Genomic DNA, 22,786 nt, shown 5'->3' on the forward strand with positions numbered 1-22,786 from the left:
ATGGCAGCATATCAACAAAGAATAGCCAAGTCCTACAATAAGAGCATTCGAATTCGAAGATTCCAAGTAGGAGACATGGTGTTAAGAAAGGCGTTCCAGAATACCACTAACCCGGCAGATGGAAAGCTAGCTCCAAAGTGGGAATATCCTTACTTGATCGATTCAGAAGCAGGCAAAGGGGCATACAGATTGATCACTATGGAAGGAGTCCTTATACCAAGAACTTGGAATGCTATCCATCTTAAGGCATATTTTTGCTAGTATCCTCAACTGGTATGTTAATATCCTTAACTTTTTAGGATAAAGGTATGTTCTCTAACCAATTTTTAAAATTCTTACATATTTAAAATTTATTATCTCTTTATCAATTAAGTTTACTGACTTAAGCATCGGAGGGGTGTTAGCCCACCCCTCATCAGAAGTTTAATGTTTTACAGTTATCCTAAGGATACATTATCTTGACAACAGTTAGAGGCTGATCACCTCCCACGCGAATATGATATCCCTGATATCTACTAAGGTTTAAAGGTCTTCACCTTTCAAACGAACGCTTAAAGCGCACGAATATGATATCCTTGATATCTACTAAGGTTTAAAGGTCTTCCCCTTTCAAACGAACGCCTGGAGCACACGAATATGATATCCCTGATATCTTCTAAGGTTTAAAGGTCTTCACCTTTCTAACGCCGCCTGGAGCGCACGATGATTCGGATATAGTTCGAGGCAGGCGGACCAGACCAGCTGATAATCCGTTTGTTGTTGGCTATATACCGAATCTTTAAGATAAGTGGCAGACGTGTCACACATATGGTTTATAACATTTTCATGTTATCTAAGGTTTATAACATTTTCATGTTATCTAAAGTTTCGGCATTTTCATGTCCTCATGTTTGGGACTTTCCCCGGTTTTATCTGAGGTTTAGACATTTTCATTGTGACATTCGTCAACTTTTCGATTAGAATTTGTATTTGTAAACCCGACCCATTGGGTCGCTTGGTTAATTTGTCATGATTATTAATAAAGTGTCCCGACATTTAATGCTCAACGTTCGTTCGTTTATTGCTACGTTCAAATTATTTATGAAGTTCCAAGCCTTATCGATAATCTAGTTAAACGCGTAAATTATCCAAAACCGAAAACAATATAATTTAATTATAAAGTTTAGGGTTAAAAGTGAAAAACTTTTAAACTTATATTAAATTAAAAGAGTTTTAATTCCTATTTAAAAGGTTTATTAAAATCCAGGGGTTAAAATGTAACATTTGTTTAAATTATATTATTATAAAACCCAACCCCACCCCCTCCAGCCCGTTTTTCCGGCCACGTCGCCGGCGGCGGCTCCGGAATCCTCAAAACACCTCAAATCCGCGACCTTTGACCCGTTAAATTTGTTTACCGCGTTATATGATCGATATTATACCCTAACAAACTATTTAATTGCGTTTAACGTCCGTAAATCACCCCGTAATAAAAAAAATTTTATCAATTAAAAATCATAATAAATTTATAAAAACCTTTTCAAATTAAATAAAAATTATGTAAATTAACTATAAAATATATCTTACCATTTTACATGTAAGAATCAAGTTTCTTGTTTTCGTAAGTTGTTATTAAAAATCACTTATTAAACGTAACGTAAACTTTAATTTCCTAACTATCGCCTCGTTAAAACAATAACTTTATTTTCAACTTATAAACAATGGTTTAAGTATTTCGGAAGTATAAACTTCGTTTTCTCGCCATCAAAACGCTTAAAACCATATTAATAACCGATTTTCGTTAAAACATAAATAATAATCAAAGCGCCATAAAATTTGTAATGAATTATAATAAATCAATAACTAACTTCTAAAATTATTCATACAATTAGTCACCATAAATCCCGTTAGAATAGTCGTTAACAGTCGTGTTTATTCTTACTTATAGTTCGTACGGGTTGACCGCTTTGGCTTCCTTTGACGCCTTCGAGTTATTCTTATTCCTTTTTCACTTCAATTACTAAGGTGAGTTTTTCACCACCCTTTTTAATGTTTTATTGTTTTGGGGTAGCATATGTATCCATATAAAAATTCAAGTATTGATTTCTTCTATTACAAACTACAATTCGTATATGGACTTGTGTGTTATTTATATTACTTGCACGAATATTACTTGCACGTTGGGAAGCCTCATTAAGTATGATCATACGCCCCCCTTTGCACTCCGGTTCATTTACATCGAGTGGAAAAGGGCCTCATTATCCAAGTATGTTGGTTGTTACCAATTGGAAAGGACCTTACTTGCGCGATTATCCAAGTACGTTGGTTGTACCAACTGGAAAGGACTTACTTGCTCGTTTATCACTTGTCTATGAGTTGTACAGTTTTTATGTATGTATTTAAAACTGTGGAAACTCACCTGCTATTTATAGCTGACCGTATTTTATACATATGTTACAGGTACCATGATTAGAGGATGAAAGACTAGAAGACGCTTAGAATACCTAGGTTATTTAATAAACGAGACATTTGTTTTATTATGATTTGATTTCAATTTGTAGTATTATTTGAACTTGTGTTACTTGGCTTATTTAATGAATTAATGTTATTATAGTCACTTAATAGTGCCACGTGTTTTTGAGCAATCTGTAAGTCACACTCGGGCGTTTCCGCTTAAGCCGGGGTGTTACATTCATGTCTCCAAGTAAAGGTCTTGTCACCAGTAAAAGGCTTTATCACCAGTAAAAAGGCTTTATCGCCAGCAAACGCTTATCGCCGGGATTATCTAAATTTGTTTTGACAGATCGGAGATCGGTCAAGTCAATAAATGTAGAAATATTATTAAGTTGTTTTAAACTTAGCAAAATTCCTGAAGCTTGATATACTTAAAAAGATCAACAGTTGGGGACATCGTATATAAACTTGTTAAGTTTATAAACGTTCTCTACAAACTTATATTTCTACATTTATTTGTGAATTCATCTATTTGTGAGCCAACCTATCACTCTTCTTCCTTTAGCCCAAGCGACCACCCTCGCCCGAGGTCGTGGAACCCGCTTGCGACAAGTGGTGAAGCGAGGGTGTTGTGGTGCTCGTGGCCGACGTGGCCCGCGTCACTCATTGAAGCCGGTGCTCGCTTGACCACAACGCATAGCCTTATATTTTTGTTTTTTCCATTTTCCACTTTTTCAAAATACACACTTGCATATACCAACCCAAATTTTACGATATTTAATATACCTATATAAAAAAATAAATCCATATTAATTATTTCCTATGCCGCTCTAAGTTATATTTTTTATCGGCCAACAAACATAAAATGTTTAGATGCTTTGTACGGGGTGACCCAATTGCATAAGATCACCACCAGCTGGCATAACCCAGCCGTACAAGCCCTCAAGCGTCTCCAACTTATCTCCAGTTTCAGGAAACCCACCGCCTGAAGGCCCACTGGTGGTTAAACCAGGACGCCCTCAGGATCGAACTGGAGTATACAAAGATCTCAGTCTTTCTTCATTGAGCCACCTGTGTCTCCCCAAATGTTGTAAGTGGGGATTTGTTTTTAATTTTTATTTTTTAATAAGCTATTAAACGGGTTGTTTTTGGGTCGACTAGCACCGTTATGTGTGCGGATAATGATTGATATCTTTGACAGTTTAACACAAATAATAATGAGTCTGGTTCGAATTACACGTTTCAACACGTCAATCTGTACCCGTCAACTTGACACGGTTAACACACGATTAACACTAGTAAATTATACATCATAATAAATTAATTTAGGTCCTGTTCGTTTCAAGAATTTGGAAGGAATTCTAAGGAATGGGATTTTAAATCCCATGAATTTATATGTTCGTTTCATTAAATGAAAGAATGGGAATGGAAACTAAATCCCATCAAATCTCACATTTCATGGGATTTTAAAATCCCACCTATTTTATAAGGATTGTTATGGAAAGTAAAAACCTCTCCAAAAAAAATTCGAAAAAATTAATAAAAAAATCTTAACTCAAAATATAAATCAAAAACGAAAAATTTGAAAAAACTAAAACGTTTCCGCCGTTTCCCTCGTTCTTCAAAAAAAACCCAAGAATGAAGAAGATTCCAATTCCAATACATATTAACCAACCAAACACATGATAGGGATTCTCAAACATTCCATTCCAATTCCAATTCCAAATCCTTTAAAAAAAGTCCGTGAAACGAACGCGCCCTTAGTCTTTTTACATACTTTATCTTTCAAGACATAATCTTTTGGTTTAATTGTGACAATTCATATTTACCCAAGACTTAAGGATATATTGTCCTTATAGATGTTTTATCTTAATATATAATAGGGTTTCAAAACACATTTTCTAAAGATAAAATCCTTAAAATATTTTACTTTGAAGTAAGACGAATTTAATAATTCTGTTTCGGATATATTATCCTCAAGATAATTTATTTCAAAAACTTAAAGAATATTTCATGAGCATTCTCTAGTCAAAACATACTTAGACAAATTGTCTAAGTTAACATACAGATAGAACACAATGCTAAAACCAAATGGTTATGTCATTAGTCGTTACTAACATTAAGTGCAGATAGATAAAAATACAATGCAAGGGCTTCGTCTTCAACAAGTGGAAGATCCCTTCACCCAAGCATTGCTAGTTGTTCAAAAGACAAGATAACTTGGGCTTCATCCTCAACAAGTGGAAGATCCCTCCACCCAAGCATTACTAGATGTTCAAAAGTCGAGCTAACATGGGCTTCGTCTTGAAAACTCAAGATCCCTCCACCCATGTATCCTATTATCCTAAGCATAATTGTTAAAAGACAGAAAAGTAAATTGTTCAACAAAACAGCCATTACAAGCCAACATCAAACCACAAACAAACATTCATAAAAACCAGGCTCAGGCCTTGTCTTTATCGCGATCATTGCCCTGTTGATCCTTCACCGCCTCGACAGTCGCCAACTTTCACCGCCTCATCAGCCACCTTATCCGCCGTGCTCGGCCCCGGTTCTTCCACATTCTCTCCGCTCAGCTCTGCCACGATCTTCTCCCAAGCTGCCACATCCCAAAAAGGAGTCTCCAACCCAGCATCCTTAGCCTCCTGAGGCTGGACTTGATGACGAAAAGCTTGAGTTCTTTACTCATAGTGATTGAAGATGAACAGCAAAGAAAGAAAGAAATTTACCTGGATAATGATCGGGTGAAGGTTTAAAATAAACATAAGATAACAAAGGAGTTTTGACGGTTCCATGGATGATCGACACAGCGGAATTCAAGATTCAAAAAATCAACAGCTATAAGCCACCTTTTACAGCCGTTAATTTTGGGGACAATTGTTAGGGCTCGGATTTTCGGTATCCTTAGCAAGCAATATGTTCAGGATAATTCCAGGATATGGTGTCCTCCAAGGTAACAGGTATCCTAGATATATTGTATAATTAATGGATTGTTTGCTCTCCTTCCTTATTTATCAGGTCAGAAGACGTTACCACGATTCCCTAAACACTCGCACTTACAGCTGGATTACTTCAAATAAAGCGTGCTAAAAAAGGAAGCGTGGAAATCAAGCAACTAATAGGAAAGAGTCTATTATCTCCAGAATTATAGGGATTACTTCAAATAGAGCATGCTTAATAAGGGAATAACGGCTAATTGATAAGTAGTCTAGGTTATCCTGATTTTTAGGCATGTTAGTTAGCTTATTTTTTGTATAAATAGAGCAGCTATCTCTGGATCAAAACACACACACACTCTCTTAGCACACGAGACTTAATAGTATTCGCTCTCATTGTAATCACGATCCGATTAGCTCCACCGCTTGTAACCACTTTTTATTAATAAACTGGTGGTGATAGTTTTCACCACCCGGGGTTTTTTTTCTTGCTATCCTACGGATCACGGGTTTTTTCCTTGCAACAAATCTCGGTGTTTTCGCACTTTTTGCATTCATTTCAACCAAGCACCAAGTCCCATTTACTAATTTGGTTACAAAATCACCTTTGTTAATTTTTGACCAAAACAGTCTTAATCCTATGTTTTCAAGAATTTCTATTTTTGTTCATGATCTCAGATAGGTGCATATCTAACAAATCCTGTCTAATCTTTTCATCCCAATCAATTTGAGTCGGCCTCTACCCCTCTTTCCTTCTATAGAAAGTTAACTATATATTGTTTTTCGTAAAAATACAAAATAAATTCAAAATTACAAACTAGCAGCCCGCAGGGTTATGTTTCTGATCACAAGATCTTGAAACAGTATATCGTTTTTTCCTTTTTTAACCTTTTCAATATATTAAGAAAAATTCAAATAATATACAAAACTCAAATCACATTTTCTTGTTACCAAACACTTTTCATGATCAGGTCAACAATCCCTTTTGTTTCAACTCAAAACAACTCTAGCTCATCACATCTACAAAACAACATACAGTAAACTTTTTCCAGGACTTTGGTATTGAAAGGGAATTTCAGATGGGAATCCAATAAGCAATGATAAATTAACTCAAGCAATGAACAACAGAAGAAATATTCAGTCCTAATAAATTGTTTAACTTATAATTCTAAACAATCTTTTTGAAAAAACAAATACCAAATCATAATAAAGATAAAGAAACTTCAATTCCTAAACAAAAATACCAAGAGGTTTGACCACTTCAGCTATTTCATGTCATTAACATACACAAGCAAGAAAAACAATACATTTTCATTTTTACTTAGCTCAAAACCATTTTTAATTACAGCTAGATATCCATATATAAAGTTATAACTTCAACAATTAATATATAACTCTTCATAACATAATAATTATCCACACACATAAAAGTCACTTCACATAACAAAATAAAACCGAAACAAAATCATATATAATTAAAAAAAGCATAACGTAAGACAACCCTGACTTAACTCCCATCACCCGACCGTGGACTATCAGCAAACGACTGGTCCCGAGTCAACTCACGAAAACTCGTTGAAGTAAACAGATTTGGATACGACATAAAACCATCGTCCATCGATGGAAGCCGCTGTGGCTGATGAGAAGTCGACACCTGTGCAGTACCATTATGGTCAACGTCTGACTTCTCGGACTCGCCAGAAAAGGGGTTCTCAGTTGACTCAGCTGACTCGTACTCGTTCTGTTTCTTAACCAGTTCACTGATTCTCATCTGTGCAAGACTCGCAGCCACCCGAGCCGCCGTCGCTGCCCGCTCAGCACTTTCTGCGGCCACCTGTGCTGCTGCCAATACATCCTGCAAATCATCTCTCACCCCAGGTTTGACCCGTGAAACCGGACCGCGTTCTTGAACTTCTCTGACGGTCTGAAAGTCAACCGTTTTGGGTCTGGGAGATGGAACGGTTACGGTTTCTGATGGTGGAGATATGAACGGTAAAAACTGTTTCTGTTCAGTTTCGGTTTCGTTTGGGGTTGACTTTTCAAATACGTTTTTGGGTTCTTCGTTGTTGAGGTCGGATAAGGCAGAGGGTGGGAACGGGAGCATTTCGGGTCTGGTAGCAGGTACTGAAGGGCCATTTGGTTGTATGGATGAGCTCGGGACTTCGGGAAGATCTAGAATGTCATAATCTGAGTCGGAATCTGACTGTGCATTATCGGTTTGTTCAAACGTTGTTTGTACTGGTTCCTCAGGTTTTTCTTCCGGAAGAGGTAATTTTGGACTAGCAAGTTGTGACGGGCCATTCTAGAACAAAATAAAGTACCATAATTATCGCAGTTATAAATATTATGTTCAACATAGGAAGTAGATTTGAAGTTTGAAAAAAGAGCATTTCGTTATGGAAGAATTTCATATATACTCTTATAAACTTGTGAAACATTATATATAAAAAAAACTACGAAGGTTAAAAGTGACTTATTTAATGAGTTAATCTTATATTTTGATAAAATAATGTTAACAGGATTTATAAAATTTTAAAATTAAAAATGGGTAAATATGAAATTTTAAAGGTTTTAGAAAAATAAGGGTAAAATAGTCATTTCTTGAAAAGTTTTAACAAACGGAGTAAACTTGATACTTAATTTTAAGTCCATATATGACACTTCGAGTTGTGTTGGGTAGATATGATATTTTTGAATATTTGTAGGAGTGTATATATGACATTCTCCCTTTAATTATTGTATTTAAAAGAAAAGAAAGAAAACTGAATGATTAATTGATTATTGAACAAAACAGAGAAAGGGAAAATTGCTAACCAGCAAATCTTCATGCAGTTTAAGCAATTCGGTTTCAGATACGGTTGGATCCCAATCAACCTCATATTCCTCTGCTATTTCCTTTAACAGATTAAGCTTTACATCAGGAGCTGGAGCACGGACGGATAGATGCTCGATCAACTGTAATATTACAGAAAAGTATACAACAGCAATTAACCACTGTGATCACGCATATAATAGCACTTTAACATAAGTTACCATTCTGATATAAAGGACAACTGTTTCAAACTTAAAATTAAAAGGTATGTTTTGTTCATTTAGTTAAACAAACAAACATGAACACATGTCTTGTTCGTTAATTTATGTTCGTCGTTCATTTATGATCACTTATGTTCATTTGTTTAGTTTATGTTTGTTTAAGTCCATTCGTTTACGTTGGTGTATATTTTCATTCAAAATATTCAGGCCCATTACAATTTAGTATGGTTTTATGAAATTGAAATCTCACCTCTTACCATTTAGTCTAGTTTTATTAAATTTTTAGGGCCCAGCATATTGACCTGCACATTTACTTCAAATTATTGTTCACTCAGTTATGCTTGTTCATCTATGCTCAATCATGTTTATTCGTCTACATTGGTTTATATGTTCGCTGAAAATATTTAGGCCCGTTATTTATATGTTACTTTAGTTTATGAAATTAAAACATCTACTCTTACCATTAAGTCTAGTGTTATCAAATTTTTAGGCCCACCATATTGGCGTTAACATTTAATTTTAGCTGGTGTTCACTCAACTATGGCCATTCATCTATGCTCAGTTATGCCTTTTTGTTCGTTTATACTATTAATAAACGAACACAAACACGCACATTTTCTTATTGAACTAACACGAACAAGACAACCTTGTTTGTATCATTTGTTTAGTTAAAGCTAAACGAGCAGCCTAATAAAAATTGAAATAATTGGCATTTAATTACCTGGCGATTAACACCGCATTCTGGCATAAGTTCTGTAGCAGCAGCAACAAATTCTTTGCCATATTTAGAAGCAAACGCCATCTGAACCTGAATCAGCTCTGGAAGATCCGCACATCTTGGAGCGGCAAAACACAGACTTGAAATCGCCTCTTTTAAATCAAGAGGACATTCCCTATGAGTATAAAATTCCAAACAAAATTAGTTGATTTCACATAGAAGTTGATCAAGAAAGCAATAACTGCAGAACGGGTCTGACTCTTGTTATGTAATGAAGCGATATCAAGAAATTTTGAAACAAATAGCTGTGAATTCAAGCTGTGGGATCCATTTATTATTTATTTAACCCTGTTAACTTTTTTAATTCTGTAAGATATTTAGATCTTTGTTAACAACCTTCATAGAATGTTAAACTAAAGTAAACAAGAAAGTATCAAAAACGGAACCTTTGAGCTTCAATAACGGGTAAACGAACAACGACAAGCTCAGAAAACAATTCAATAATTTCTTGAGCTGCCATCATCTTTTCTTCCCTTATTATATGCTCTACCTGTATTTATTATCCAAAGGTCAATCGAATCTCATGTAAGCACTAATTCAACTACATGAACGAAAAATACAAACCCGAATACGAGCGGTAGCTTCTTGACCAGTCTCTAGAAGTTTGGCAATGTCACGACGCATCTGCTTTATATGAATTTCTCTACGATTTCTCAACAACTTTATGCGCGGGATCGTCAATTTGAGAAGCGTTTTACTGTTACCAACAATTCACAAGAAAACAGATATAATTGAGCTTCTAGGTGACGCTAAACTAGATAATAATCCTTTAATTTCAGTACTGTACTACAACAACAGTAATAATAAAATTATTTTCAATTCAGTAGCGATCAACAAATTACAACCAAAAAAACAGCCATAATTAAGCTTGTAGGTCATGTTAAACAAATTTAAATTAGGTATACCATTTGGAAGCCTTGAAGGCACCCTTGGCGAAGAATGAATCCATCATCGACATCTCGATCTATCGCAATTCACCTGTTGTAATTGCAGTGATTAGGTATATGATATTACAACTACTCCACTAGGAAGAAATTATTATATATATATATATATTGAATTGATCGTACGACTAGACTGACTATTTGGATGTTTGATTTGCTTACTTAAGAGAGAAGGAATAGGAATGTTTACTTCTTGGTAGATTCCAATCGCTGAGCTTTGATGATAAATTGATTATTGAATTTTGGGGATTTTTGATTATTTGGGGATTATGATGTTTTTCACCCTGGATGGAAATGTTTTGGGATTATTATTGTTTTTAAAAAGTTTATTTGTTTTTATTAAATCCTATTTTTATCTACTTCTTTGTTTTTTTTGTATCACTTAACGAATTGGCTAATAACAATCTCATAGTGTATCATATTCGTTCTCAACGTTTTGCGACTAACATAATTGAATTGGCTAATAACGATCTCACAATGTATCATATTTGTTCTCAGCAGTTTGCGACTAACAAAATTCCAACACCGTTAGTTATATGTACCCGGAAAACTCAACATTTTCGTCCCAGACATCTTTGTAGCATTAGATCGGACCTTTAGGAATATATTTCTAGTAAAAGTCCTGGTTATTGTGGTTGTTGGAACTCTATAACTATCGTCAGAATCGGTTGGTGGTGCTCAAGTGGTGGTGGTTAGTTGGTGATGTGTCTGTTGATGGGGTGTGGTGGTGTTCAAGTTGAGTTTTTCGGCAAAAAATATATGTCTATGAATTATCTAGCCAAAGGCGTTTCTAGCGACCTGCAAGTAACGACGTTAAGATTTTGTTAGTTGCGGACCGTTGGGAACAAATACGTTAAAATATGGAACCGGCAGTAGTTAATTCATTAACTGGAACTAACAACGACCAAAAAATCATATTTAGAATTAATAAAAACCAATAAAACGTTTTAATATAATATACAATTTTAAGAAGTCTTCGATATAGCAATTGGTTTATAGTTCTTAATATTTTTTCTTTTCTTTTCTTTTCTTTTCTAGTTAAGGATACAGTCAAAGTTACATGACATCATGATTGTGTCCTTATTAACTCAAGTATATCAACATTTTATTTCATGAAACGACTAAAAATCGTATCATACATGAGTTAACTATCGTGTCTTATATATGATGTATCATATGTTATGATAACAAAATTCAATAAATACCCGGACTGGACCTGTGTAGTAATTGTTGAAAATCATGCTAAAAAACAAGACATAAAATTTGATCTCAACCAAATTGACTATTTTTGTTTATTTGACACTTTTATATTACATAAAGGGTCTTACTAGGGATACCCTTCTATACGTCCCGTATAGCCTATACGGGAATATGAGTGGTGTTGTGTAATGTTGTCAGTTTATAATATCTGAAAATTAAAGCAAAACTATTGTCACTTCATAGCCATATGTTTTGATTATACATGATGAAAATTGGTGGACACATAACATATAAAGTTTGTTGTTAATTTAAAAGTAATTGAATCTTCTTACCTTTTTAAGCGAATTTAAAGTTGTGTCTACGAAACTAGCATATCTCTTAATTCCTTTAGCACTATATTATACGAATATAGAAAAGAAGTTTGGGAATTGCAGTCACCTGTTAGCTTAAATAGCCTAACAACTCTTTCCAAAGACATTCACTACGATAAAGATTTTACATTTCATAATTGTATCAATACATCATCATGGTCAACATCATTGTGACTTGCATTTGCGACTAGGGTTTGTTCATGAGTTGAACAAAGTCGCCCCACTGTCAACCTTGAACCCAGATTGTTTACAAACCAAGCCGAGCGACATAATTTACAGCCAGGTCGATCTCAAGCGAGCTATTTACAAACCTTTTTAGTGAACTTCAAACAAATTGAACACACCTAACTCAACATGATCATTGCTTCCCGTCCCAGTTCTACCAACTGATTCTTTGTGAAAACCATATTTCACAATATCATAAAAGAGCGGGTACCATTAACAACATATAAATCTCTTACAAAACAATCATGATACACTTTTCAATGCTAAAACAAATTACACTAAGGGGTGTTTGGGATTCCTTATTTTACCTCCTTATAACTTATTTAAGGCATAAGTTATAAGTTACAAAGTTGTAACTTATACCTTATACACTCAAAAATCTAACTTTCCCAAACACCTTTTAACTTATAACCCATTTGTTATAAGCTATAAGGAGCTAAAAATAAGAAATCTCAAACACCCCTAACTTATGTTAAAACCGAGACCGAACAAGCGAACCAAACCAGGTCAGGGTCAAGCTTGAACTCATAAACCGAATCAAACCGAGTCGAGCCAAGCCCAACCAACAACCTCTAGTCATTTGAAAAGGTATCAACACTTGCAATTTCTCCCAATCGCCGCCCATTTCACCAATGCACTCCATTTACAGAACCACAACCACCATCACCCATGGCCACCACTACCCCCATCAACTCACCGTCATTCTTCCTCAACCTCTTCCACCGCACCCGATCTCCAGCCTCATTTCATGGTGGATTACCTAACCACCAATCTCAAACTCTCTAACCCAGAAGCCACATCAGTCTCATCAAAACTAAGCCACTTAACCACCCCCAAAAAGCCACAATCCGTCATCAACTTCCTCAAATCCTACAATCTAACCTCACCCCAGATCAAATCGGTCATAATCTCAAACCCCAACATCCTATTACGCAACGTTGATAAAACCCTAGCCCCCAAATTCAAGGTTCTTTCCGAACTAGGGTTTTCGAAACAAGATCTTGTTACAGTTATTAATAGAGATCATCATATGTTACTTAGAAACTTGCATACGTCAATTGTGCCTACGATTAATCTGTTAATGAGTATTTTAGGGAGTAAAGAGAAGATTGTTAAGGCTTTTTTGAAGTCACATTTTCCGCTTTACTGAAGATATTTTAGGACGAATCTGGGGTTGTTGAAGAAGTATGGTGTTTCGGTTGACGATATTCGGAAGCTAATTCTGAGAAACCCGAGGCTGGTTACGCAGAATCCGTTGAGGTTGGAGAAGTTGATTGAAGTGGAGCGGGTGTTTGGGATTACGCCAGGTTCGAGTATGTTTTCGTACGGGTTATCGGCGCTTTGTTCGTTGAATAGTTTGAATTTGCGGAAGAAGTTTGAGGTGTTTCGGAGTTTTGGGTGGTTGGATTCGGATATTTTTATGATTGTGAACAGGCAGCCGTTGTGTCTTACGCATTCAGAGGAGAGGTTGAGGAAAGGGTTGAGCTTTTTTGTGGAGGAGCTTGGGTTGGCGCCGGCGTGGTTGTCGACGCGAGGGAGTCTTTTGATGTATAGTTTGGAGAAACGGGTTAAGCCGAGGTATAGGGTTTATGTGGTGTTGAAGGAGAAAGGGGTGATGACTCGGGAGCTGCATTCGCTTATGTGTTTTTCGGACGAGAATTTCATGAAGAATGTTGTGGAGCGGTTTAAGGACGAGTTGCCTGATCAGTTGTATGATAGTTATACCAAGAAGATCAGTCTGTAAGCAGATATTTGTATATGTCTGTTTGTGTGCCGTGCTCACCATTGACTACATAGTGTTTTTATTTGGTAGCTTGAAAGCTTTTTGCAAGATGGTAGTTTTGAATATGAATGTAATTGGTGTTTGGTTTACTTTATAAGAACTGAAATCCTCAATTTGCAAGATCATGTGTTTGATTGAATAATATAAAAGATTGGAATTTGAAGGACTTTATTATGGCATGTTTGGTTCAAATATTTTATTTAGAACTTGAATGCCTTCTATAATAATTATGGTTTGGTTGGCACTAAATGAAATTAGCTTGCTTTCCTATTAACTTTTTCATTACAGGAATGACATTTTTTCCTCATGTAATGCTTGAATTTCTTTGGTATTCATCAACCTGACTGACATGACCCCATAAGTTTTCTTGACTAGTTCGTTTACTTGATTTCTTATGTATCAAGGATCACTGAAATAAGCAAGACTCCTATTTCTATGGAGAATACTAATGTATCAAGCGCATCGAATGAAATTCAGTTCCAACCGATAGCGATGAGATAAATTGAAATCCAGGCAATAACGATGAAAACGATTGAGATACAAGCAACAGCTCAAACCTCATGCGGTAATCATCACTCATCAACCATCAGACCTCACTTAATTCATTCATCTTCCTCGTTTGAGATGGCGGGAATCAGTGTCATGAACATGGTTTCCTGACTTTATCATTGTTCATGCACCTCTTTGTTTCTGTTCGAATTCGAGTTGGCTCACTGTCCCACGAGCGAGCTTCAATTGTATGAGCCGAATTCGCCTTCAAAATATCAGCTTGGTAAAGGTTTTTCAACCCCACAGACTTGTATTACTTTCAAGCTGAAGTCCGGACCGTTGGAACATCCCTAATGGTATTATATAAAGAAGTGAAAGGTCTGATTTTGATTAATGTTCATAAATTTATTAGTGTAAGATTAGTCTTATCAAACTTAACTAGTTCTCATAAAATATGCATGAGCCGTTGCCTGCATTAGCCGGTCCAATGTGGCAGAGAAAACGGCCAAACACCACACTGGAGCGGGGTGATGGTGGATGGCTGATGGGGCGGTAATGGTGGGGTGGCCGAGGGAGGTGGTTAACGCCCCTGGATTTAATCCACAATAACCGGCTTCAGAGGATCAGTAGCCATAGAATCCTAATTCAAACATGGCAACCAAATCAAGCAAATTAACAATGACTGTATGCAGTGTGCACCAAGAACAACTGAACCAACTTGCAGACTAGTATCAACTCAATTGCCATTACAACAAAATTACAGCTCTTCTTCTTCTTCCATCAAAATTATAATATATATTCATATGTATAATCATACCAAACAGCAAACAATCATACAGCAATCGCAATATCCCCAATCTCAAGCTCCGCTGCAATATCATCCAACTGCTTCTTGACACTCATATCAATCAACTTCGACTGCGCGTTCCCATATCTAATCGTAAACCCCGCCACCAACGACTCATCAATCGCCGTCTTAACCCTCACATTCCTCGCCCCGGTCAGCTTCTGCACCTGCTTCGCAATCTGCGCCAAATGCTGCTTCTCCAGCTGCACAACCGACGTCACGATCGCCATCTCCGTCTCCGTCAATCTGTTATAAACAATCTCAAACTCCTTCACTATCTCCTTAATCAAATCAATCCGTTTGCTCTCAATCAATATATTAATAAAGTTACACACGTGCGGCTGGAGGCTGCCAGAGGACGTGACGTCATCGATTAGTTCTCGTTTCTGCTCGAGGCTTACGATCGGACTGATGAAGAAGTTTAGTACCGACTCGTCGGAGAAGAGTTTATCAACTTTTTCGATGTCGGCGGCGGTGGCGTCTAGGGTTCCGTTTGCGGTTGCGAGTTCGGCGAGAGCGGTGGCGTAGCTTCCGGCGGCGGAATCGGCCATTCTGGCGCCGCCGCGGCGAGATCTGGTTTTGATTTTGATGGTTAGGTTACGGAGTCTTAGGCCTCTGGAGAATGAGAGGGTTGGTGAATTGACGGAGTCAATTTGAGGATAGCGAGATTGAAATGTGACCGGAGATTTTTGAAGAGTGGTGGTGGCAGACGCGACGGCGACGGTGACGGCGGCGGCGGCCATCTTTACCGGTGAGTACTATAGGAGGATAAGGTGAGATGTGTTTGGGGATGAGAATGAAGTTGAAGCATTTTGTGTAGGTGGAGATAATAAGGTGTACGTCGGTATCGGTTTGATTTGTTAGGTCACATGTTTGATACGTTGATATCTACACTCAATACAATAACCAGAAAGTTTAATAAATAAAGTCGTGACATGCCTAATTGCCTAGTGAGAAATAAAAACGTGTTTTACATGCCGGCACTAACACTGGTATCAATATTGTTCGGTTGGTGTCGGTTCAGCTTGGTTTATTACAGTACCGCACTAGATATAGTTTAAAGGAATATTGGTTTTAAATAATCCCAACTATGGCCTATTGGTAAATATCAGTCCCAATTTTACACTTGCCTGTTGATTGTCCCAACTATTGATGTATTTGTTTTTAACGGGCTGCGACTAACGGATGTTAACTCCGTTAGTGATTTGCTGACGTGGACCTTCTTCTCCGGCCGGAAACTTGCCGGAAACCTACAACTCGCCTCCATTCTCCCTAATATCGTTACACCATCTCTCTCTATCTTTCCCCTCATTCGAAACCTAACCGACGTGCCGCCGTTGTTGTCTCCGGCGAAGTCCACCCTCGTCAATCGTGCACCATTTGAGGTAATTGACACATCATTCGACTCGTTTTTATCCTCTTAATAAAAGCCCTATGCTTATTTTGTAAATCGTGTAACATTGATTTCAAATTTTTGAAAATAAAATCGGGTTTAGTATATAGGGATTGGCCATGAAAGAAGATGAAATCTACTTCATTTTCTAATTTCCGATGTCTTTTGAAGAGGGAGGGAGACGGTGTGACGATATTAGAGAGAATGGAGGCAAGTTGCAGGTTTCCGGCAAGTTTCCGGCCGGAGAAGAAGGTCCACGTCATCAAATCACTAACGGTGTTAACATCCGTTAGTCGCGGCCCGTTAAAAACAAATACATCAATAGTTGGGACGGTCAGCAAGCAAGTGTAAAGTTGGGACTGATATTTACCAATAGGCCATAGTTGAGATTATTTAAAACCAATATTCCTAGTTTAAATAGTAAAAATTCGTTTGTTTTATTTTTCGTTTATAAATATAGATGAAAGGGTTGGGGTTATTCTTAAGTAGGATCGTAAAAAAACTTGAAAAAGCCACTCTCATATAGATTGAATTTGTATGTACATATTTAGGCAAACATAATAACTTCTATGCTTTGAACATATAGACCAGTAGAACAAATACTGTTACATATCTCATAGGTTCACATGACCAAGGTGAATTTGGTTGTCTTGTAGGCTCACAAGAGCGAACGTGGTTCTAACTTGTGGGTTCGCGAAAACGAGCTGACCAAAGTGAATTTAGTGCCCGAAGACGTTGAAAGTACTCCCCTAATGCGAGCAACCCTCTTGCAGCTTGGTGTGTGGTTAATATTCGAGACATTTGTTGCAACACTTGTTGTCGTAAGTGATCTGCCTGCAAGTTCTTTTGGTATTAGTTGGGACAAAGATTATATCTAATTTCTAAATAAAATTTGTGTTGTAATATTTTGAATCTATAAAACATTATGTTTCCCTTTCGTGCAATCAGTTGGCTAAGGGGGGCGTAAGACTTGGAAACAATAACCATAATATAAATATTAATATTAATATTTGAATTTACCTGACTCAAAAAATTTTCTATTCCTTCAAGCCTTTCCATTGCCATAGTCATCTGCGAATTGTAACTTCCAACCCCGGTTATGTCGATGGTGATGCCCTGAGCGAGAGTCTGTTGAAGCTTTTCCATTCCTATACTCAGCGCATCCTCGGCTTGTCTACAAGAGTGTTTCAAAGTTGAGACACTCACGAGTTGTGCATCCGATAATGGCTCAAGTTGTGGCATTAGCATCTACACATAAAAAAAATCAAGTACAATGCGTGAAATTACCATTATAGCATTTATGAGGGTTTCAGAGTCAAGACACTTACGTATAGAAGCTCTGATGGTCGTGGTCCACCAAGCCACTGAAAGAATCTTTCAATAGGCGATCTCCATGTCCCGTTCATCAGATAAAACACATCGGCTTTCGCAACATTAGCTTTCAATTGGAAAAGTTCATGGTAGTGGTTCAAGCCACTATCTACGAACATGCGAAGCTCAAGCTCGCTTACTTGACTTTGCAACGCCTCCTTAAGCTCATTGTCCATTTTTTGTTGTGTGGCAATCCATAAATCATACGCCATTTCAAATGCAATGACACCTATAAATAAGTAGTCTAGATCAACACTATGCTTGTAATTAACATCCATAGGATGAGTTGTAAAGTGTATAAAACTTTGTATACATCATAATATACCTGAATTGACATTAGTAGCTAATAAGCCATTGCTTGTGCTTAGTAAACCTTTATACGCACGCTACAGTGAATCAAGCAACGTAAAATTTTGGATTGAGATAAATATGAAACATAGGCTAAAGTTGTTTCGAAAGTGAATCTTTCAACGATTTACCTGTTGGCGAGCTCTCTCAAGCTCCTGTTCCAATTGCGCCAACTTCAAACGACCTGTTTCCAATTGTTGAACATATGCCTACGAAGTACAACGTGTCAACAATACCATTTGCACACTTTACAGTATAGAAGATTCTCCGCTCACATATGTAGTACGAGTAGATTATTGTGACTTGTGAGTGAAGAATCCTCATCACGATGATTAAATCTTGTTTTTTAATATCTGACCAAGGAACACTCTTCTTTAAATATTCTTTTAAGGAAGAATGTTTCTTATTCACTCAATGTTGGCCATAAGGTCTACAAGAGCGACTAGAAAATAGGATTGTTGAGAAGGAAGATCTAAATTTAAAGTTGTTGACATACCTTTTTCCTTAAACGACTTTTATGTGCAGCTTCTCGATTTTGTGCTAATCTTCTTTGCAACTATATGTAGATGAGTGGATATACACATAGCTAGGTTAAACAATATAATATCAACAAAAGCGAATGAAGGAATGTGTTACCTTATCAAACATGGTTTTTGCTTCTTGATTGTCCGATGATGGTCCTAGCGATTCCTGAGAATTGTACTGAATCTAAAGAGCGCAAAAAACTTATATGTTAGAGATGAAATACTGTATAAAACAAGACCCGTACTACAATTTTCTATTTCTAAGTTTAATTAAGACAAATGAGATTTGTTTCTTTTAACTCTTACATAAATACTTGGTTCGCCTTATTTTAATTTGAAGTTTTAAGTTTTCTCCAGTTAAGAGTTTCATTCACCGTATACGTGGGATTGTTATTGGGCCTGGGGGCACATACATGATCCCATCCACAAGTACCACAATACAAACCCATGTACGTAAGTACATCTTACTATCTTAGTGGGTCTCGTGCTAAATATGAATATAGTAATATACACTTTTTGAGTTTTAAGAACAAAATCTTAATATCACGCAAACATGTATGTAACTATTACTTTTTTCTTACTATATATGAATGTTTCGACCCCCGCCGTCCCTATGAAACGTTAATAATGTTTGGGCCAACGGTGAGTAAAAACATGACCCATAAGACAACTTAGACTCTCTCTCTCTCTCTCTCTCTCTCTCTCTCACACACAACCATATATATTTACAGGTTCAAAAGAGAACCACAAAAAAGCAAAAAACTAAGAAATCATGTTTTTTACATATAAAAAGTAACAAAAAATCTACTTTTTAGTTTTTACATATAAACACACATGTAGAAGTTGTTTTTATTAAAAAATGACTTTAAAAAAAATCCTTTAAAAAAAGGTAAAAATAATTTTTTTTTTCTTTTACAAAATTAAGTTTTTTTTATTTGAATTTCTACATGTATTTATAAGCAAAAACTCCAAAAAAGTGTATGCTAAAACTAATTGTTTACATGTGAAATCAAGTTTTATGTTTTTTTTTTATGTTTTTTTTATATGTAAAAAGCATAATCCCTAGTTTCCCATTTTTTAAGTTCTTCATTAAACCTTCCCCTATATTACATGTTGATTCAAATATAGATCTTTGTGAATATATTTAATTAAGGCCACATAGGAGATCTTACCTTGTTAGACTGCCTTGTATCAACTTGGGAGATCGAAGAAGTACCCGTGTTGGAGCCGATATTGCATCCAAATGTGTCATCCCACATGCTAATATGGTGTAGAGGATCAAACATGCCCATCCCTCTAGAACTCGCAAATTGTGTTGACGTTGATGCCATATCGACTCACTAAAAGTTTAGAACCTGGTAGGTACGTTATATATCATGAGTCCTCAAAACGTCAACATAAGCATAACATAAACATGAAACATATATTATAAAATAGTACAAGTCCTTTGACTTTTAAAGTTCAAACCTTGTATTCTTCATAGTCCAAATAAAAATCTATTTGTTTTAACCTTTTCTGTTTAACTTTTTTTTTTTATATTTGTTGTAATAAACTAACATCAAATTTTTCTCCACAAGTGAAAACGATATTTTGTTAGCGTTGAAGTTTAAATGATTACTAGTTTGACTGTAAAAGTCAAAAAGTTGAGTTCCACATATTCTAACTACCAATGATTGTCTACTGCCTGCAGAACATACCGATCATAGCACTCCAAATAAACATAAACACAAACACTTGTATATTTCAAAGAAGAAACACACAGTTCACAAACAAAACCCTATGAAAAGTATATAGAAAACACACACAGATTCTAACAAAAATACCAGAGAACTTTTATATATATGTATGCATGTATGTATAAATATATATGTGTATTGAGAGAAAGAGAGAGAGCTAACCTTATCATGAACATCTGAATGGTTAAGAGAGATCTTCGAAAACCAAAAAGATGCAATTCTTGGAGGGTTTTATAAGCAAGAAATTTAACCCATTAAAGTAGATGTACATGATTAAAGTTTGTTTGGGTAAAAAGGCATCAAATCATATGATTTTGGAGAAAAAGGAAGAGCATCATGGGTTTAAAAGCAAGTGAAACACCAATTGGCCAAGAAACAGACAACCTAAATGAATTGACAAATTAAGCACTCAACTTATAATCAAAATAATTGTGTTTACATTGTGAGAGATTAAAGTTTGAGGATTGTTGAATGAAAAAAGACAAAGCAATTAAATATCATATTACAATTATAATATGAAAAATTGGATTTAAATAATCCCAATTATGAACTATTAGCATATAACAGTCTCAACTAACGAGTTGGTTGCTGATAGTCTCATTTTTTTAACATACGTGTTCCCAACGAGTCGCGTCTAACAGAAGCTTAACTCTGTTAGTCTCCTGAAAAACTTTTTGGCCGAAAAACTTATTTCTGATCAGAAAACTCAACCTTTTTCGTCTGAAACCTATTAGTACCTTAAATCGGACATTTAGAAACCTTATTATAGTAAAAGCCTTAATTTTTGAGGTTGTCGGAACCCTAGAATCACCATCGAAGTTAGAGGCGGTAAAAGAAAAGGGTCGCACCAACTCTGTGATGGTGATGGGTGATGGGTGATGGTTTGAGGCAAATCCGGCTGGCACCCTACCACTTAATTGGCGAACCGGTTCTTTGACGACGAGGACAGACGACTATTCATTAGTCTGATCAGTTGAGATCAGGCAAATCCATAGCAAGTGAAAGGTTTCTGGCAACGGTGGTGGATGTTAGCAGTGGTGTATTTACGTGGTGGTGATGATAGTGGTGGTGGTCTGCGGTGATGTTCAAATGGTGGGGTTCAAGTTGAGTTTTCCGACGAAAAAGGTTGAGTTTCATGGCAAAAGCGTTTTTCTTGTGACCGGAGTCTAATGAAGTTAAGCTTCCATTAGTCGTGGCTTGTGGGGAACACATATGTTAAAAGAATGAACCGTTAGCAGTCAACCCGTTAGTTGAAACTTTTATTTGCAATAGTCCATAGTTGAGATTATTTAAATTCGGTTTTTCTTATAATAATAGTATACTACAAAACTAAACTACAGTTAAATAAAATTAAATTATATATCTATGGACACGCACACAACCTTTTAACATACTCTTAAATTTAGATCAATGTTTGTCATGAGGCTAAAACTCTTAACCACTTAGAAAAGAACAACTATAATACACATTGATATTGCTAGACTATAAATCCATTGGTGTGTGTATAAATTGTAGAAGAAAACTAAATAAGGTGAATAACAAGTATGTATAGAAAAACACTTGTATGCTAATAATAAATAACAAGTATATTTAAAACTTGACTAACCCACTCTATGCCGGGGTGTTTGGGATTGCTTATTTTCTCTCCTTATGACTTATAATTTGTAAGTTATAAGATGTTTCGAAAGTTAAAGGTTGTGAGTGGATAAGTTGTACAACTTTGTAACTTATAACTTATTATGACTTAAATAAGTCATAAGGAGGTTAAATAAGGAATCCCAAACACACCCGCCATCTCCTTGATTCTCCAATCGAGAGTTTGCTCCATAAAAACATCTCTCTAATTTCGTAGAGGTAACTAATCTTCACACTAGGCTTATCAATTCAATAGATAGGTGGCTCTTCGGTCTACCAGTTTTCTAGGTCTGAATCATCGGAGTATTTAGACGGGTCAGTCTCCTATGAGTCCTCGTTACATTAACTTTGAAAGATCAGGGCATGATCTTGCATAATTTTTTTATTAACTTACTAGGTTATTAACCCGTGTATGACACGGGTGAAAATATAGAAATCGTCTAACATATATAATTTTAAATAACAAGATAATTTGTAGTATATATTTTTGGGACGACAAAATAATATATATTACATACGTAACTTAAATGCACAAATAAATGTAATGTAAAATCATAGAAACATGAAAAAACCTATAAAAACATATATATTTCACAAATACATGTTGTAATAAATACCGCAAACACATAATATAGAACTTAAGAACTTAACATAAGAAATTATATTGTCAAAAAGATAACTAAAACTTATTTTGTCGATCGTCCTTACGAAGCATCATGCCAAAAAAATGCGTACACGCT

At 36.0% G+C, this 22,786-nt stretch overlaps 3 protein-coding genes and 1 pseudogene across 3 annotated transcripts in view; 1 reads left to right on the top strand and 3 right to left on the bottom strand.

Annotated features, from left to right (window-relative positions):
• LOC143562455 (ATP synthase delta chain, chloroplastic-like) overlaps nucleotides 1-15,782 on the bottom strand; it is a 134,504-nt gene extending 118,722 nt beyond the window's left edge. The window contains exon 1 of the mRNA XM_077050244.1: nucleotides 15,015-15,782. Within this exon, the coding sequence (XP_076906359.1) occupies nucleotides 15,024-15,782 (759 nt within the window). The 3' untranslated portion in view covers nucleotides 15,015-15,023. The remainder of the gene's footprint in view (nucleotides 1-15,014) is intronic.
• On the bottom strand, nucleotides 6,742-10,306 carry LOC143562463 (uncharacterized). The gene is made up of 7 exons (XM_077050251.1): nucleotides 10,287-10,306; nucleotides 10,086-10,158; nucleotides 9,745-9,877; nucleotides 9,567-9,670; nucleotides 9,124-9,295; nucleotides 8,184-8,324; nucleotides 6,742-7,671 (listed from the first exon to the last, which is right to left on the bottom strand). The coding sequence occupies exons 2-7, from the start codon at nucleotides 10,136-10,138 to the stop codon at nucleotides 6,877-6,879; spliced, it is 1,398 nt and encodes a 465-aa protein (XP_076906366.1). The 5' UTR covers nucleotides 10,139-10,158; nucleotides 10,287-10,306; the 3' UTR covers nucleotides 6,742-6,876.
• Nucleotides 10,839-13,682, top strand: LOC143562454 (uncharacterized; annotated as a pseudogene).
• A 1,167-nt stretch (nucleotides 15,783-16,949) lies between the features above and the next one.
• On the bottom strand, nucleotides 16,950-20,006 carry LOC143562461 (transcription factor TGA4-like). Its single transcript, XM_077050249.1, has 8 exons — nucleotides 19,848-20,006; nucleotides 18,788-18,859; nucleotides 18,648-18,707; nucleotides 18,283-18,360; nucleotides 18,129-18,189; nucleotides 17,761-18,032; nucleotides 17,453-17,680; nucleotides 16,950-17,266 (listed from the first exon to the last, which is right to left on the bottom strand). Exons 1-8 carry the CDS (start codon nucleotides 20,004-20,006, stop codon nucleotides 17,111-17,113), a joined length of 1,086 nt encoding a protein of 361 aa, XP_076906364.1. The 3' UTR covers nucleotides 16,950-17,110.
• Between the last annotated feature and the right edge of the window lie 2,780 nt (nucleotides 20,007-22,786).

The sequence above is a fragment of the Bidens hawaiensis genome, unplaced genomic scaffold (assembly GCF_021521415.1).
Source record: "Bidens hawaiensis isolate Kalapana, Puna unplaced genomic scaffold, B.hawaiensis_p1.1 tig00021020_1, whole genome shotgun sequence".
Lineage (NCBI taxonomy): Eukaryota > Viridiplantae > Streptophyta > Magnoliopsida > Asterales > Asteraceae > Bidens > Bidens hawaiensis.

What these genes read in the sequence shown, in the direction of transcription:
- LOC143562463 (XM_077050251.1), bottom strand. Translation starts at nt 10,138, where the DNA reads ATGTCGATGATGGATTCATTCTTCGCCAAGGGTGCCTTCAAGGCTTCC. An exon ending in AAGCTACCGCTCGTATTCGG is followed by an intron (nt 9,671 to 9,744) that starts GTTTGTATTTTT and finishes TAATAAATACAG; the next exon opens with GTAGAGCATATAATAAGGGA. An exon ending in AACTGCATGAAGATTTGCTG is followed by an intron (nt 7,672 to 8,183) that starts GTTAGCAATTTT and finishes ATTTTGTTCTAG; the next exon opens with AATGGCCCGTCACAACTTGC.
- LOC143562461 (XM_077050249.1), bottom strand. Translation starts at nt 20,006, where the DNA reads ATGGCATCAACGTCAACACAATTTGCGAGTTCTAGAGGGATGGGCATG. An exon ending in AAAGTCGTTTAAGGAAAAAG is followed by an intron (nt 18,361 to 18,647) that starts GTATGTCAACAA and finishes TGTACTTCGTAG; the next exon opens with GCATATGTTCAACAATTGGA. An exon ending in TTGAGAGAGCTCGCCAACAG is followed by an intron (nt 18,190 to 18,282) that starts GTAAATCGTTGA and finishes GATTCACTGTAG; the next exon opens with CGTGCGTATAAAGGTTTACT.